Genomic DNA, 17,970 nt, shown 5'->3' with positions numbered 1-17,970 from the left:
TATATATCTATATATATATATCTATATATATATATAGCGTTCCTACTTGGTGGTTTTTCACTTATTGCGGTGGGGTCCAGGAAGTAACCCCCGCAATAAACGAGGGACTACTGTATCAACAAATCTTGTAAACGATGTAATGCACAATTTGTGTGCTACTGAGATCTTAAGTTAGAGCTTAAAGCATGTGCTGAGGATGACTCTACTACCTCACAAGGTTTTAGTATGGTATCTGTAGAATTAACTGAGCTTCAATCATTTTTTTTTTGGTTTCCTGTAGCAGAAACGTGCAGAAAGAGTGTGAGCGCTCGTGTTTTTGTGCATGGCAAACCTGAGTTTCGTAGCGTCTTCTTGTGCTTGCAGACACTTTCTCTGGGCTGATGACGTACACGTTCATATTTGTGGCGGCGCTGCTCCCGTGCTGCTCCAAGCAACCTGAAAAGAAGTTTTTACCACATTTACTAAATTGTAAGGCAGCAGATGAGAAGTACGTCCAACAAATGATTCCACATATTTATGTTTTGTTCAAAAGTTCTTTACTTTTAGTGCTCAAAATGGTGTGAAATACAAAACTGTCTCTGTCATTACTTTGTTGCTCTGCTTGGCCATCATTCCTTCTAAATCAAATAAATCCCACACAGATGCATGGAGTAATGGTGGGTCTCACTACCTGTGCTATTGAGCTGTGATCCTTTAGGGTTTTGGAGGGTCATGCTTTCAGACATTTCTCTGCAGGGAAACAAACATCTATAAGAAAAAAACCCAACAACCTTTAAATCTGTCAGAAACTGAGCCGCACATTACACAGATTTATTCACCTGATGTTTCTCTCTTCAAAGAATTTGGTCCGACATTTCTGGATGATGTGGTCCACCAAGTCTGACTCTGGAATTCGCTTCTCAGACTGTCTGTCCTTTTCAAAGGATTTCACCTGGGAGCATGAAATCCGTTTAACATGTGCTGGTGTTTGTAGACCTCCATCCAATACTGAACAAGATTGTAGTGCACTGACATCTTGACCACTTTCTAGAGTTTGCTCTAAAAATCACTCCAAGTTCATGCAAAGATACCCTAGATGTCAGTGAGTGCATTAGGCTGGGGAGAGTAAAAATGGTTTACCTTCACATAGTTTCCCTCTTTGTCGGAGACGAGGGCCAGACACGTGATGCCTGCCAGCCTGCAGTGCTCCACCAACGTCTCCTGAGACTGAACGCACAAAAATGCAAAACAAAACAAAAAGATTTCTACACATTTAAAGGGACTTCTCATTTAAAACAATACAACATAAATCACATGATTTAAAACAGGAATTTGAGGACGCTGGCCAATGTGACCAGAGCGGATCCTGGATTATTTTATACAGCCAACAGTTGACAGGTTTTACACAAGGTCTCATTTAATGATTTACCCAGGAAACACTAATCAAATAGAAAATATCAAAGATAATAATTAGAATGATAAAATTCTAAATTTGCTAACTTCACTCGATAAAGCTACTCCTACTTTCTTACTTTCTTTTTTACTTTCTACTTTCTTACTTTCTTTTTTACTTTCTACTTTCTTTCTTTTTTACTTTCTACTTTCTTTTTTTACTTTCTACTTTCTTTTTCTTACTTTCTACTTTCTTTTTCTTACTTTCTTTTTTACTTTCTACTTTCTTTTTTTACTTTCTATTTTCTTTTTCTTACTTTCTTTTTCAGTTGCTCCGCTGAAAAAGTAAGTAATGAATCAGAGATTAGCTCCTTGGTTCAATTCTGAGTTACGTACTTTAAAACAGACAGAAAGATTGAAAAAAATGGCGCGTCACTAATGTTGAGGAATCTTACTTATCCTGGAGAAATAGCCCGCTAACGTACAAAAAAAAAAAAAAAAAAAAAACTCTGTAAAACTAGAACTTTATATTATTCATTTTTAATTGAGGATACTAAAAATAACCCCAGGTTCCTTTTCAGTACCATAGCTAGTCTAATGAAAAATCCTATCTCTGTTGATTCACCTATCCTTACAACTGTAAGCAGTGATAACGTCATGAGATTCTTTATAAATAAAGTTGTTTCATTTAGGGGAAAAAAATCCAAACCAACATTCCTAGTATCGCCTCTGGTTCTGTGTCAGATGAGACAACTTTAAAAATGTCACTAGAACCTGATTTATGTTTGGACTGTTTTTGTCCTGTTGAGCTCTCTGAATTGTCAAATAGCTACATCAAAATCATCCACGTCTGCTAGATCCCATCCTAACCAGGCTATTTAAAGACATATTACTTTTAATTAATAACCACATCTTGGATCTGCTTAATTTGTCTCTAATAAACGGTTACGTACCACAGAGCTTTAAGATTGCTGTAATTAAACCTTTACTTAAGAAACATAACCTTGACTTGGGAATCCTAGTCAGTTATAGACCTATATCTAATCTAACTTTCATCTAAAAAATTCTAGAGAAAATAGTTGCTGGTCAGTTACGTAATCATCTGCAAAGAAATAATCTGTTTGAAGAGTTTCAGTCAGGTTTTAGAGCTCACCACAGCACTGAATCTGCACTGGTGAAAGTTACTAATGCTATTCTCATGGCCTCTGACAATGGACAGGTGTCTACACTGGTCCTGTTAGACCTCAGTGCTGCATTTGATACAGTTGATCATAATATTCTATTACAGAGACTTGAATATAATATTGGAATTACAGGAACAGCTCTAAATGGGTTTAAATCATATTTATCTGATAGATTCCAATTTGTAAATGTAAATAATGAATCTTTATCATACCCCAAAGTTAGTCATGGAGTTCCTCATGGTTCAGTGATTGGACCAATACTCTTTACCTTGTATATGTTCCCATTAGTTAATGTTATTAAACATTATGGGATAAATTTTCATTGTTATGCTTATGATACTCAGTTATATTTGTCCACGTAACCAAATTAATCCAATCAGATACTCAGACTACAAGCATGTCTTAAAGACATAAAAACCTGGATGACCATACATTTTCTGCTTTTGAATACAAACAAGACTGAGGTTTTAGTTATTGGACCTGATCACTTTAGGAACTAAGTTTTCAGTCTTTCGCCCTCCTTAGATGGCGTTAATCTGTCCTCCAGCTCTAATGTTAAAAATCTTGGCACTATTTTTGATCAGGACATGTCTTTTATCCCCCACATTAAAAACGTTACTAGTTCTTCCACCTGTGTAATATCACTAAAATTAGAAACATCTAAAAATGATGCAGAAAAACTGGTTCATGCATTTGTCACATCTAGACTGGACTATTGTAATGATTTATCTAGGTGTCCAAAAACTTCTTTAAAAAGTCTTCAGTTAATCCAAAACGCTGCTGCCAGAGTCTTAACTGGAGTTAGTGGGAGAGATCATATCTCTCCAGTTTTAGCTTCTCTCCATTGGCTCCCTGTCAAATTCAGAATTGAATTCAAAATCTTACTTCTAACCTACAAAGCTCTCAACAACCTAGCTCCATATTATATTCGAGGTCTTGTTGTGCCATGTTTTCCTAACAGAGCACTTCGCTCTCAGACTACAGGTTATCTCGTGGTCCATATAGATTACAAAAGCAGAATGGGAGGAAGATCTTTCAGTTATCAGGCTCCTCTCTTGTGGAACCAACTTCCAGTTTCTGTCTGTGAGGCTGACACATTGTCCAGTTTTAAGACTGGGCTTAAGACTTTCCTTTTTGATAAATTCTATAATTAGGGTTGGCTTGTTATGCTGTCTTAAGCTTAGACTACTGGAGGACAAATTGACTTAATTTACTTAAACGAATTGTTAAAATTTAATAGTTTTCATTTGATACTATTTCTAACTTAACATGTGATTCTAGACCTGCCATTGTGTATCTGTTCCTACCAAACCCAGCTGGTCGAAGCAGATGGCCGCTTGTCCCGAGCCTGGTTCTGCTAAAGGTTTCTTCCTCATGAGGGAGTTTTTCCTTTCCACTGTCGCCTTCATGCTTGCTCAAGATGAGAGTCTGCAATGAAGTTAAACTCAAAGCAGTCTGCTCCTCAGATAAATAATGTTAAATTATTATTATTTTTTTAATATAAATGTTTCTGTTAACTTATTTTATATACGAATGTTTCCGTTCAATGTCCTGAGACGACTTCTGTTGTGACTTGGCGCTATATAAATAAACTGAATTGAAATTGAATTGAAATTAAATTTGAGTTTTTGCTGAGCTGGTTTTTGATTGAAACCCCTTTTTTTAGCAGAAATATGGCTAATATATTTCCATTTCAACAGACATTTATTTTCCGGTGCGTTTTGGTTGGAACCAGAGAAGCGGGCCATGAGCCTGGGCTTCAGACCAAAACCAAAGTTCATTCAAGCGAATCATTCAACAATGACGATGAGTATATGTGCTTATGTCAACGTCAGTCCAATTTATTCTCATCAGCTTCAGTTTGGCTCCTCTGTTGAACTAGCAACACAAATCCGCACAGTGTGTTTCACTTTTTACACTTCCTCTTGTCTTACAGTATTTGCACTGACAGATTGAATTATGTCAAAGTTAAGCTACTGGCTGAAGGCAAATGGGCTGCCCAGGCCTTAGCTAATTCCATGTGGAAGGGTTTGCCATATTTGGCTAATAAAAGCTAAGAAACCATCACCTGAGAGGGGAAAAAAGCTGCAGATTCTGTCTGTTAAGACGCCGCCATGTGAACAGTATTAACAACAGCCTTGCGAGCTGGTTGTGACGGGTGAGGAGGTTTTAACGAGGTGTTATCACCAGCTTTCCACAGGTGTGTAATCAACAAAACACGCTCTGCGTTATTGGGAATGTAATTGTTTTCAGTGAGACCCAAACGTTCCTAGATGTTTCCGAGGACTTCAGGAAATTGACACTGCTTGTGTCCTGTGCCAGTACAAAAGACAATGAAGACCATTAAAGCAAACATTCACGGCAGAGGTGGAAAGTCAGGACAACAATGGGTTGCATCGAGTAGAAGAGGAAAAAACACAGGAGGCATTAAAATGCTGGCACGCTGCTGCGGCAGGGAGGCCGTTTAAACAAACTGGCTTCGGTCAGTTTGTCACATAAACATGAAGAATGTGGCAGAAGCATGACATCGGAGGAGCTGGACCAGACCATAAATATCTCCACATTGAAAGGACGGATCTTAACTCAATGTAACACCTTTTGAAAAAGTGTGCCTCACTACAGAAACGACTGCTCTGTGTGAGACAGCTGGTTTTAAAGGGAACCACAAAGCACAGTTCAAAGATAATAACCATTTTGGAGTCTGTCTAAATAAATCTGCTGATGATTAATGCTCAACCTCTTTGAGGACGGAAGTCAGGTGTTGACCTCTGTAGGGGAGATGAGGTTACTGCATGAAGGAAGGGTAAGCCATGTGAATAGATGCAATCTCAGAACCATTTTGTTTATATTATTAACCAAGACTTTAAGCAGAATCTTCAGTCATTTTAATTCTCTGTCATAAAAATATAGATGCTATGGAACAGAAATAGGTGAGATATGGTCAAAAAGAGAGCAGTGGAGCTATGTTCTGCAGATGTTTGGCTGCTTAAGAAAGCATTTTACATCAATGAGGTGTGCAAATAAACAAGTGCTGCAGAATGTTTTTGCCATAAAATGTGAATATCAAACAAGGAAGACGACACCTCGTAAGTTGGTTTAATTGTAAACAAAAAAAAAATTGTTTTTTGTGGATTTCCTTTTTTGCAAATTGACTTTTCGAACGTTATTTATCTATTTAGTTGCTAACCTGTGAGACATCGTAGGCAATGTCTGCAGAGACCCCGGTGCTCCACAGCTTCTGGACAACATTGATGGCTCTGGACATTGATGAATGTCCTACTGGGACCACCAGCGCATCGCAGGAGCTCACTGTTGGCTGAAACAAAGAGCAGATATGGTCCCACCTAACTAAAATGCTAAAAAATAAAAAAACAGGAATGCATCTTCAAAATATTCTAAAATAAGAAACGAGCGTTTGCCTGAATGCAAAATAATAGAAAAGATGTTCCTCCAAAAATAACTCGAGGAAGTCGAGAGCTGCGCTGATCATAGTTATTAACGCGTTTCTAAAAGTGGCTGTGTGGCAGCGACTGCTGTAAAAAGCCGTCATTAAATATGAAACTCTGCCTGCTGCTCCATCATTATAATAAGTAGGAATGTCAGATTTTAACTGTCTCTCTCACCGGCTCCTCCATGCTAGCCATAGCAGCACAGATTTTGTCCAGAGCAACACTGGCCCCCACCGCATTGGGGACGGGGACTGTGGACGCTGGCCCTCGAAATTTCAACACCTAATGAAGACACAAAGCAGGTTGCTTCACAAACACCACTTCATATAGAATAATATAAATATTAATTGAACTTCTGGATAATTTAGAAATAACACCAGGCCATTTTTTTTCTACTGTTTTTTTTATGAACGGAATGAGGATTGTTGACTATAAAACACACCAAGTGATCGTAGCGTCCTCCAGCAGCCACTACATCAGGGACAGTTCGCTTCCGTTTCCTGATGAAAGCCACAAACTGGAAGATGACTCCTGAGTGGTGCTGCACTTTGTACACCAAACCCAAGTTGACCACCACCTAAACGTAGAAACATGAGCATTAAAACTAGGTCAACATGGTTTTTTTATTTCTTTCATGCCTTTAGTCCAAATCACCCTGAGTTTAACGCCGAGCCTTCTCAGAAGCACAGTGAGCTCCTCCAGGTCTTTGACGCCTTGCTTGGCCAGCTGGGTGAAGGCGGTCTTCTGTTTGGTGAGTGATGTCAGCAGCGGGCCCAGTTCCTGCAGAGTCCCCTTCCCATTATCTATGTACTTGTACAGCATCTGGAGCTGAAACCAAGAGAGAAGAAGAAACATCAGAGTAGTGTTTTGCTACAAAAATTTAAAAATCCAAACGTACACTTACACTGGTAGTTGACAATGAAAAGTTGCAAAACTTTGCTTCCACCTCCCATCTGGTCAGCTTCTCATTCTGCAGGAAATGCAGTCGAGACAGATATGTCAAGCTTCGCAGAGAATACTGCATCTGATTATTCCACTTTATGATTTTTTTTAAATTACACCCGTTTCAAGTCAAAGGTTTACATATCAGCAAAAACTGACCCACTTCTGGTCGTTGCGAGGTCTTAAAGCTTAGACAAATACAACCAATAAAGAACATGTGCATCATTTGAATTACTAGAAACAGTGTGCAAAAAACCAAAACTAATCTAAACGCATCCTGTGATTTCTTCTATTAAAAACACCTTAAAAGCAATAACCGGAAACGAGCATCTTTTGTCTAACATTATCCGTCTTCATTTTGGCACTTTCTTTAAAGTCTTCCAGAGTGTATCTGTTTAAACACAAGCCTCTTAAGGTTTCAAATAATTTCTGCTCCAGTTGAGGTCCTGACTTGGGAGCATTGTTTTCTTGCAGGAGCCCCTTCAGGCTGAGCTTTAGCTGTTTGACAGACGGTTTCACATTTGACTTTGAGACGTTCATATAAAGAGGAGATTGAGATTTACAATGACAATGTGCGCAGGTTTGGCGTCAATAAATCAAATCACCAGCTCTCCTCCCCCATGCTTCATAACTGATACGAGGTATTTGTGCTGATATTTATTTTTCTCTAAATGTGCACTACGATCAAACACATCCTCTTTGGCCTTATTGGTCCAAAGCACAGCGTTCAAGAGATCTTATTGATGATGTCATATATCTGTGATATGTTATCATACACATCTGAATAACTCAAGCTGTCAATTCAGTTAAGTTTATGTATATAGCACCAAGTCACAACAGAAGTCATCTCAGGGCACTGAACAGAAACATTCATATATGAAAATAATAATAATTTAAGACTTTACCTGACATAAAAAGTAAATGAAATGGATTTATGCTGTTTTTCCCACCTACTGATTCGGCATTGCTGCTTTTTTTTAATAGCAACATAAATGTTGGCACTGTGTAACAAGTCATAATTTGCCGTTTTTGTATTTAACGAAGTTTAAAGAACCAGATGCTTTTCCTGATATGCAAACACTTATATTAACTCTAAGAGACACCACTGACCGTGGCATCACAGAGTATGTTGGAGGCCTGGTTGAGTTTGTCCTCAGGGACGCCGCTGTGAAGCAGGATGGCCTTCAACAAGCTGGTGTGGTTCAGGTAGATGTTATAGTTCCTTTCCTGCAGTCATAAACACACCTTTAACCCTCTCAGCTACAATTATAGTCAAAACCGACACCGAGCGCCTCGGCGAATAATAACTGTTGTGTCCGGCTGCCCTCTCATTCTGTCTGACGCACGTATTCTTAAGAGCTCTCACACAAAGAGCGGGGCATTGGAGAGGATCAGGGACAGGATCCATGGGGGATATACAAGAGGCTAGACTCAAGGTTGACTGAGTTCATTAAGTGTGAAAGGAAAGCTGCGACTGGGGACTGACGCAGTGCTGGGATGAATGCGGACAGGAAACAGACTGCGCTGGAAAGGAGGGAAGGAACCGGACAGAGCGACACACAGCAGATTTACTACATAAACAATAAATTCAGCGCGAATCAGACGCGCTTATGCATACTTTGGTATGTTAGGAATGTGAGTGGGAAGTTAAATAGGAAAAAACAAACGTTCAAGTTGAGCTGATGACATTGGTAGGAAAAACAGAAGGATGACGGTTCTGCTCATGAACAGATTGTTTCGACTGAATGAGAGCACGGCAGCAGAGCACAAACTCTGGAGCACACAACCTGAAGCGCGGGGAACTCTTGGACTATTTCAGAGATGGTGTAAATGGTCTCAGCGTCAGGCAGCAGGCTGTTGGTGACGGGCGTGATGATATCAAAGGCACACTCAACCAGTTCCCTCGGGTGGGCACGATCCAGCTTTCTGGGTCGAAACACGCGCTCAATGCAGTACCTTGAGAAAAAGAAGAAAAAAAAGAAACTCACAGGTTGCTTTGATTGCATAAATTTGAAGTTTCTTAACATGCACAGAAAAATATCACTTTTAATAAGAGCCTTATTAATGCAAATCATAACATTCATTTTGGGGATGCACAATGTTATCGGCACGGTATCAGTATCAGCTGATATTAGCGATAAACTTAAATATCGGACATTGGCCATTCCATCAAAATAACTCACCGATATAAAAGGTGCGTTTTTATATGACTGTTCCGAGTGTTGTCATTGTGTTAGAGCAAGCAAATGTGAATAAATTTGACATTAAACATAATCCAAGTTGAAGTGTTGCATCATTTTCAGCCTCTGCATTTGGTAGCAGGTCAAACTGACAAAGACCATGCAGAACAATGTAGTTTAAATCCACAGCAGAGAAAGCGATGTAGTCTTTGTAAGTAGGTCTAGGGAGAAAATATCGGCATTGGTATCGGCCAAATAAGTTTTAACATACTGGCATATCAGATATTGGCCAAAAATCCAATATTGTGCATCCCTAATTCATTTATGTCACAACTTTTATAGAACAGAGATTTACAACCCGTAGTTGTTCAGACCAGTGAACCTTTGCACATTTCTACTTCTGCTAGCTTTAGTCTCTCTAAAATGCCCTTTTTATGCCCAATCCTCTTACTGATCTGGTGCCAAATAACTAAATTAAATGTAAAAATGCTCCTAAAGCTGTGACTTATCCATACTACGTATCTTTACAGCATTTTACTACCCTGGTCCAAACATTTTTAAAGATCTGTTGCTGCCATCAAATTCTAAATTATAGTTTGTTTGTTTTTCTCCTAAAAATTATACACTGATGTGTTTTCTATGTTGCACCTTGAATAAAATGTGGGTTTGTGAAGTTTGCAAATCATTGCATTCTGTTGTTTACATTTTACACAACGTCCTAATCTTGTCTGAACTGGGATTTAACTTTGTAACACTGTGACATAAAGAATTTCACTTCTGATGGAACATGAATGCAATCAATAAGTGTTTAAGGGGTGTTTATTAACTTTACCTCTTCAGTTGCGTGACATTATTGCGGGCAACAAATCTGGCGAACGCAATCTGCAGTGAAAACAGATGTGAGACATTTGGTGCACTAATAATAATAGTGAAGTCAGCTTGATCGATTACAATGTGGAAACAACCATTTAGTCCTCGGATTTCCTGAAGAGGACCTCACTGGGGCTAAAAAGCAAACTGAATATTTGCATTTCAAGCCATTTGTGTGCAAGCATGTATGAATGTGTGTGTTGAACTCACACGAAGGTCATAGGGCAGAGTGACCAGCATTCCGCTGTGGTCCATGAAGCAGGCCAGCTCACTTCCATCATACAACTTCCTGTTTCTGGGGAGGAGCAGTGGGGTATGAAGACGCACAGCACCTGAGGGCACAGCACGTTTTACTACTACATCTCCAGAAGACACCATATTTTCCGCCGTACACGTCGCACCGCCCTATAAGTCGCATCAGTCCAAATATGTCTAATAAAGTGGAAAAACCCATAAATACGTTGCTTCGCCGTTTACATCACATCTATTATGCGTCACCGCTGACAACCCGGAAATGTGGGCCGGTGTTGTGCCAAAAATCGATTGGCTGCCAAATGGCAGCCACGGGAGCGTGCACGGGAGGATTTTAACAAGAATTTAACAAGATTAACACTTAAAAACGATTATTTGTTTGAAATTATATTAAAGGTGTGGCTCAGTATAACTTTTACTTAATAAATGCACTTTGACGGTCAAATCAGCTGTATTTCAAAAGCAGATACGCGGAAGTAGGCGCGTGCACGGGAGGACTCGCTGTGCACTTCCTCAAAATCTAACAAGATAACTACCTAAAAACAATTATTTGTTTGCTCAAAATTATAGTAAAGTTGTGTCTCGGTATAACTTTTCCTTAATAAATGCACTTTGACGGTCAAATCAGCTGCATATTCAAAAGTATCTGTTGCCTCGGTGCTCCGGGAGCGCGCTCTGAGGGAGGAAATCAGGAAGGAGGAACGATGTGCATTTCTTCAAAATTTAACAAGATAAGCACCTAAAACAATTATCTGTTTACTCAACATTATAGCAAAGGTGTGTCTCAGTTGAACTTTTACTTTATAAATGCACTTTAATAGTCAAATCAGCTTCATTTCGCCGGAGCGGCGCAGCGAAATGAAGCTGATTTTACTTCAGGCGAGCTGGACGAAGGTGGCAGTCTATGACAAGCCAATTGTGTCATTAATAGCCATTTTTTACCTAGTACATGACACAACAGCAAGCCATACCACTTGAGTGCCCTCTAAGCAGCTGAAAATGGTATTGTTCAATATTTTCAGTCAGAACTAATGAAAACGGTCATATCTCAATCAAAATAGGTTTATAAATATGGGAAGACTCTATCAATACGTTGCTTCAGCATATAAGTCACAGGGCATGCAAATTATGCAAAAAATAAATAAAATAGCGCAACTTATAGGCCAAAAAATATGGTAATTTGACCCCACTCCCCAACCATAAGAGAACCGATACATGTAAGCAGATCCAAACACATACAGCTGGACGCCATGAGCAAAGTGAAGAACGGCAGTGAGGAATCTGTGCTGCCCGACAGTGAACCTATTGTTTAGCTGCCTCAAACTGGACCAGATGCTGGGGGTCTCTAAAATAGGCTAACTTCAGGTCAGGGGATGCAAGTTGTTTGAATCGGAAAGTAAACACGGACTTATGTTCACATGCATACACGTTAAACAAAGCAGTGTCCTCACCGTGCTTTTTGAAGATTCTGGTGATGGTTTCATACACATGCTGTTGCAATTTGGCACCGCTGAAGTTGAAACTGCCCTGAAGGGAGAGCAAACAAACAGCCTCTGTTACAGAGCAAATGAGCCTTCTACGAGCTGGCTGAAGCAGTGCGTGGGAAGTAAAATGTGTCTGCAGTGACATCTACAGGCAGAGATGGGAAAAATGTGAAGCATCTCTGCAAAATAGTAGCTGGCAGAGATCAAACCCTGAAAATAATCTGTGATCCTATTGATGTCAGACTCGGACAAAGTTTTACGCAAAGGCCTTGCGGTGCGTAGTGCTCAGAATATGTTTTGTGGATGATTTTCAGCTACTGCCACATCGAATTTTAGCTCAGCATCTGCAAAAATATTTGAGTAACAGCCATTTTTGTGTTTTGTGTGGGCTTGTTTACCTTGTACAGGTCTATGTCGTAGGTGTAATCCATGACTGGTGAGGTGTTCTGTGCAAACAACTGGCCCACCATGGTGCGGTAGGCCTTGCCGTTGATGTTAGCCATGGTGTGCTGCAGCACTTCGTGCAGCTCCGACTCCTCCATCTGAGGCGGTGGCAGAAGGTCGCTCTTCAGCAACTCTTGGGCAGTGGGTCGAAGGGCGGGGTCGTGTTTCAGCAGCCATTCTATGACCTTTTTCTAATAAGTTGAGCCAAAAAAAGCAGACAAAAGCAATAACGCAATGTTAGATTGAAGCTCCAGAGAAAAGAGGAGGCTGAGTTGCATTGGATTTTTATGCTAAAGCTGTTCTCACCTGTGTTCCTTGTTCATGCGCAAGAAAATCTTCCGGGAATAGGATGGACTCCTGCATCAATAAACATTTGGAAATTAATTTTGCACAGTCAGGTTTTAGAGGAACCTCAAAGGACCTCTTTGGGCATACCATTCGTAGCTGGCTCAGAACAGAGATGCGCTCGGCACCTGTGGTAAACGGCCGGTAGGACATCTCAAACAGTATGATGCCCAGACTAAACAGGTCAACTTTCTGTGGGCAAAATGAAAATTAGAAACAAATAAAGAGCCACAACAAAGTTAAATTGTGATTGTTGCTTTTCTTACTTGATTATAAGTGGCTTTGGTGTTTCCTTGAACCTCCGGACTGACATAAAGTGCAGTGCCAACCATGCCTGTCATGTTACCTTAACACAACATGCAACATCAATGTCAGATTTTATAGTATGAATATTAGCAGTCACTTTTTTAAAGCTCCGTGTTAATGAGTAATCCACCTGCAGGGTCTGGTTTGGGCATCAATGCAGAGCTGCTCTCCTCCAGTTCAATTTTACCTGCAGCCTGTTAATAAAATTACAATTAAAAAGATCATATCAAGACTATTTTTCCTGATTTTTGAGCTGGGCGAGGATTGAATCTGCATACCACATTGGCAGGATGATCCGTGGCCAGACCGAAGTCACCGATTTTCACGTGGTCCTGCGAATCCAGGAAGATGTTCACCGGCTTCAAGTCCCTGTGAATCATGCCCTGAAGGAAATGGGTCATGAGTGATAAAGCCATGAGTTCAATCATTGCATTTCTTATTTGATAGTTTCAAACCTGCTCATGGATGTAAGCAAGGCCATCCAGTATCTCCCTGAACAGTCTCCATAACCGATTCTGGTCTAAGTACAAGCTTTGATCTATCGTGTCTCTTAAAGTGCTTTTTTCACAGTATTCCATCTGTTGGGAACATGAGACCTCAGTTAGAAGACAAGCAACAGTTTCAAGTGGTAAAAGTGGAGCTAAAATAAAAGGTGTACCTGTATGTACAAATAATGTGCTATAGAGGGAAGTTGATCAGAGTCCGAGCTCTCTGTTGTGTCGATCGCTGGCCTTTTGCTGGTCTCAACCTGCAGATAAAAACATTGTTTATTTAAATGGTAAATGGACTGCACTTATATAGCATTTTTCTATCTAATCAAGATACTCAAAGCTCTTTACACTACAATCTGTGTCCTCATTTACCCATTCATACAACACTTTACTATTTCTGTACAGAGAATAATCAGTGCTTTATCACTTTCATTCACCGATGGGACACACATGAGAGACAATGAAGGGTTCAGTGTCTTGCCCAGGGACACTTCGGCATGTGACTGCTGGTGGAATCGAACCCCCAACTCTCGCATTGGAGGATGACTGCTCTAACCACTCAGCCACAGCCGCCCACGCAAAAAAAAAGCACAAGCTTGAGATGTATACATTTAAAGTTAAATCAATTTCTGTGAAAATGCAGTGTGAATGCTCAATAACTTCTAAAAATTAGCTGAAGAATCTGAAACTAAAAACTAACAGAGCAAAATACTGTTAAAAGCTAAAAAAAAATATATATATAGACAAACACTAGCTAAAAGTAGCAAAACACTGGACAAATGTAGCACATGCTAGTAGCAAAATGCTAGCTAATAGTAACAAAGTTTGGCTAAATGCTAGTACAGCAAAAAGGCAAGCAATAAAGTATCAAATTGTTAGCTAAATGTAGCAGAACACTAACTAGAAGCCCAAAATGCTAACTGAATGCTAACTAAAAGCTAAAAGTAGTATTAAAAAGACAAAACTGAGCAAGTATGCAAATATGTTTTTGAGGGAACTTGAATATTTCTCAAAGTATATTTAAAGGGAAAATACATGTATTTGTAAATTGTTAAATATTCTGATAAGGATCAAAGTTAGCACAACCAAAAGTCAGAGCAGTGATCACCTGAATCAGCTGCACATTTTGATGTAAAAATGATTAAAACAGCACAAAGTATGCAGAAGTTGTGAGACTGGAAAAATCATTGGGGGATTAAAAAGAAGAAAAGAAAACAATATTTTGAACGCTGACTCGATTCATAAACAATGACGCAAAACGTTCCCATACCTGTGACATCTCGTCCGTACCGTCATCGCCATTATCGAAGATGATGTCACTCCTTGAATCGCTGTCAAACGGCCTGAATGAAAACAAAAACAGAAGAAAAGCATTTGACGTGCTGCGTTTGCGCCGGGGAAATTCTTAACAATGGATGACTACTAAATAAAAACTTACAAAAAAGAAGCTCCAAACACATCTTCTTCATCCTCATCATCGTCGTCGTCATCTTCCTCACTCGACTGGTGCCTGACGCATTTGGCGCTGGAGGACCTCTCGATGGAGGTGGACCACTCCACGGAGCTCGACAGAGCTGGAGGCGGGGCGACATCTTCCACGTCGTCAGGGAGACCGAGCTCGTTCAGGCGCAGCGGTGGGTCGCCGCACTGCAGACGTTTACCGGCTGTGCTCTGAGGCTCCGAGCTGTCCGTGTTGCTCAGGACCCCCGTGGAGGGCACCTCGTGCCGCTCGATCCACGCGTTGTAATAGCGGACAATGTTCTCGTGGTTCAGACGGGAGAGCAGTGTCACCTCGCCTTTGATTCGTCTGAACTGCTTACTGGCCGGGTTCACCTGGATGCGCTTTACCGCGTAATAGCAACCGTCTAGTTTGTTTTTAACCTGGAAGTATAGAAAAATAATAATTTACAGTCACTCTCTAATGTATTGCACAGCTCCGTTAAATTCAAGTGAAGTGTACCTTTATCACAGCACCAAAGGCTCCTTTCCCCAGAAGCTGCAATTCCTCAAACTCGTCAAAATAACGAGAAAACTGCCTCTGCATCCCTGGACTGAACGGAGCATTGAGGATGGGGCCGCGGGGGATGACTGACGACGCAAAGTCCACGGCTAGATCTGATAAATGACAAATCAACACACAAAAAGATGGTTCAAAAGATGCTTAAAAAAATACTCCACATACTAAGGGGTACTGTAAGGTATGCAGACCGTCTGGGCTGGTTTCCTGGTCCTGAGGAAGGTTTTTAGGTGAAGGAGGCTTGAGGAAGGCGTGGTCCAAGAGCTGCTGAGCAGTCCAGCGTTCAGCATCATTCAGGCACACACATCTAAAATAAAGTGGTGCACTCTTTTAGGCAATTTGACACAAAAATCTACAGCTCTAAGATGGAATAAATTAGTCTACAGAACAAATAAATATACTAAAAGGTCTAAATAAACTAAATTAGCTTGCAAATGAACAAAAAACACATTTAGTGAGTTATTGCCTAGTTTGATATTTACAAAAGTTTGCATACATTTTATTTGATTTATTTTGCATGAAGTGCATAACACTTTGACAATTCTGTTCATCCTTTTATGCACTCTGTATTTATTTAGTCAACTAAAGGCACATCAGTCCTACAAATATTGCAATGGTTGAACGACAACTCAGTTGAAGGAAAGAGTAAAACAACAACAGGAAATCTTCAGTATTTTACCACTTCTCTTATTATTTATTAGGGATGCACGATATTATCGGCATGTATCGGCCGATATTAGCGGTAAAGTTAAATATCGGACATTTCCATCAAAATAACTCACCGATATAAAAGACGCTGTTTTGTACGACAACCCAGTACATGGATGCCTGCAGCGCCAACACAACGTGATGACGTCACGCACGCCTACCTGATCTGATCACGGCAGAGAAGAAATAGTCAAAATGTCGGCGGTATGGAAGGTTTTCTTTTTCCGTTAAGGATGTCGAATTCCAAAGATTTTGTACTACATTGAGCCTCGCTACATCGTCCCCAGTCAGAGATATTTTTCTGATGTAACCTTACCCGAGTTACAAGCCGTCATTTCCGACGCCATTGAGAAGCTAATAGCCGATAGCACTTGGGTGAGTTTTACCACAGACATTTGGACGTCGTGTTAGCCCTGTTAGCATGATCAGTCTTACAGCACAATGGATAGACAAAAACTTTGAACTTAAAAAGTCTGTCCTTCATGCACAAGAGTGCAGAAGATCCCACACTGCAGCTAGGAACCTGGAACAAACCTCCACAAGTGAGACGGCAACACTTTTCATTTAATATAAGTTAAAGTGCTATGCATATCATATGGCTGTTACTGAATATATGTCACCAGCTCTTACAGATGTTACAAAATTTTTGTAACAAATAAGCCTAAATAAGAGGGAAATGTTCTGACAAAGGAAAGTATATAAAAAATATTGGTACCGGTTATCGGACAAATAAGTTTTAACATATCGGCCAAAAGTCCAATGTTGTGCATCCCTTTTATTTAAGTGAAATTTAGGCTAAACATAACTAAAAGAGGCAACTTTCCATATGATTAAAAACAATTTACTGTCATGTGACAACCACAAACAAAAACTAAATGTGGTTTACTTTGAAATATTTGATCTTTTATGAAACTGTGATATTTTTTTTTCCTTCTTCGTAATGTTTTTATATCAAGATTTTTGTGTTTTCTGTTCTGCTTCTTTTTAGTCTTAGTTTTTTACTGATTATTGTATTCTTTGCTTTTTTTATGCAAGTTTTTTTTTTTTTTGTGAAATCAGAGTCAGATTTATTTGTCATATACACCACACGTGATACATGAGGTGGGACGAAACTATGTACATAGTGTCCCAGTTACATCCAACAAAAGTAAAAATTGTAAAGAAAAACATTAGTAAGATCCAAGTCATGAACTAAGGATGTACTACATTCACTAAACTAAGAATACACGAAGCACTAATGGTACAAAAACAATCCGCCAACATAAAAATAAATATGGTGTTTTGCCAAAGGTTTTTGTTTTCTTTCTAATTTTTGTGTTATCACTGTGAAGGAAAAAAAAAATCACTGTAATACCACTTGACTGTTGAGATGCGCTGCTGATTATCCATGCTGCTGATTATCCATGCTGCTGATCATCCATGCTGCTGATTTATTTCATGCTGCTCTGTTCATTCATACTCATCTGCTCACACTGATTCATGTCCGTGCTGCTGTTGTTCGGCATATTGTTTTTGTACTACTAGTGCTTAGTGTATTCTTATTCATATCTTGGATCTTATTACTGTTTTTCTTTACAATTTATACTTTTGTTGGATGTAACTGGGACCCTGCGTACACGGTTTCGTTCCATCACATGCACATGTATGATGAGAAAGACAATAAAGAAACCTTGACTTTTGCCACAAACAAGTCGCAACCAAATTGTGTTCATGCTTTCAAATCATCATATAATCCCAATAGGAGTTACCAATGTAGTGAACTTAACCTGATGTGTTAAGTTCACTACACCAATAAAGCAAAATGACTAGAACCGGAACATGATTCATGACAAATGGGCTGAAATATTAATGGAAGAAGGTGCAGAGGCACCCAGCTATACGTACTTGTGGAGAAAGTCCTGAAAGTCAGCAGGCAGGCTGTTTGGCA

At 39.7% G+C, this 17,970-nt stretch overlaps 1 protein-coding gene across 1 annotated transcript in view; it reads right to left on the bottom strand.

Moving 5' to 3' along the window:
- The window catches only part of eif2ak4 (eukaryotic translation initiation factor 2 alpha kinase 4), a 29,657-nt gene that overhangs the window by 7,542 nt on the left and 4,145 nt on the right, over positions 1-17,970 (bottom strand). The window contains exons 9-35 of the mRNA XM_037695021.1: positions 17,928-17,970; positions 15,527-15,642; positions 15,279-15,433; positions 14,757-15,199; positions 14,589-14,661; positions 13,486-13,575; positions 13,283-13,405; positions 13,106-13,210; positions 12,958-13,021; positions 12,788-12,867; positions 12,612-12,713; positions 12,483-12,533; positions 12,131-12,367; positions 11,700-11,775; positions 10,207-10,328; positions 9,959-10,008; positions 8,734-8,902; positions 8,057-8,173; positions 6,909-6,974; positions 6,659-6,832; positions 6,447-6,581; positions 6,179-6,286; positions 5,743-5,871; positions 1,120-1,206; positions 819-931; positions 671-729; positions 332-435 (exon numbers count right to left, since the gene is read on the bottom strand). The exon at positions 17,928-17,970 is cut by the window's right edge and continues 496 nt beyond it. Of these exons, the coding sequence (XP_037550949.1) occupies positions 332-435; positions 671-729; positions 819-931; positions 1,120-1,206; positions 5,743-5,871; positions 6,179-6,286; positions 6,447-6,581; positions 6,659-6,832; positions 6,909-6,974; positions 8,057-8,173; positions 8,734-8,902; positions 9,959-10,008; positions 10,207-10,328; positions 11,700-11,775; positions 12,131-12,367; positions 12,483-12,533; positions 12,612-12,713; positions 12,788-12,867; positions 12,958-13,021; positions 13,106-13,210; positions 13,283-13,405; positions 13,486-13,575; positions 14,589-14,661; positions 14,757-15,199; positions 15,279-15,433; positions 15,527-15,642; positions 17,928-17,970 (3,191 nt within the window). The remainder of the gene's footprint in view (positions 1-331; positions 436-670; positions 730-818; positions 932-1,119; positions 1,207-5,742; positions 5,872-6,178; positions 6,287-6,446; positions 6,582-6,658; positions 6,833-6,908; positions 6,975-8,056; positions 8,174-8,733; positions 8,903-9,958; positions 10,009-10,206; positions 10,329-11,699; positions 11,776-12,130; positions 12,368-12,482; positions 12,534-12,611; positions 12,714-12,787; positions 12,868-12,957; positions 13,022-13,105; positions 13,211-13,282; positions 13,406-13,485; positions 13,576-14,588; positions 14,662-14,756; positions 15,200-15,278; positions 15,434-15,526; positions 15,643-17,927) is intronic.

Source organism: Nematolebias whitei, chromosome 21 (genome assembly GCF_014905685.2).
Source record: "Nematolebias whitei isolate Nwh7 chromosome 21, NemWhi1, whole genome shotgun sequence".
Taxonomy (NCBI): domain Eukaryota; kingdom Metazoa; phylum Chordata; class Actinopteri; order Cyprinodontiformes; family Rivulidae; genus Nematolebias; species Nematolebias whitei.
This window is presented reverse-complemented; position numbering and strand designations above follow the sequence as displayed.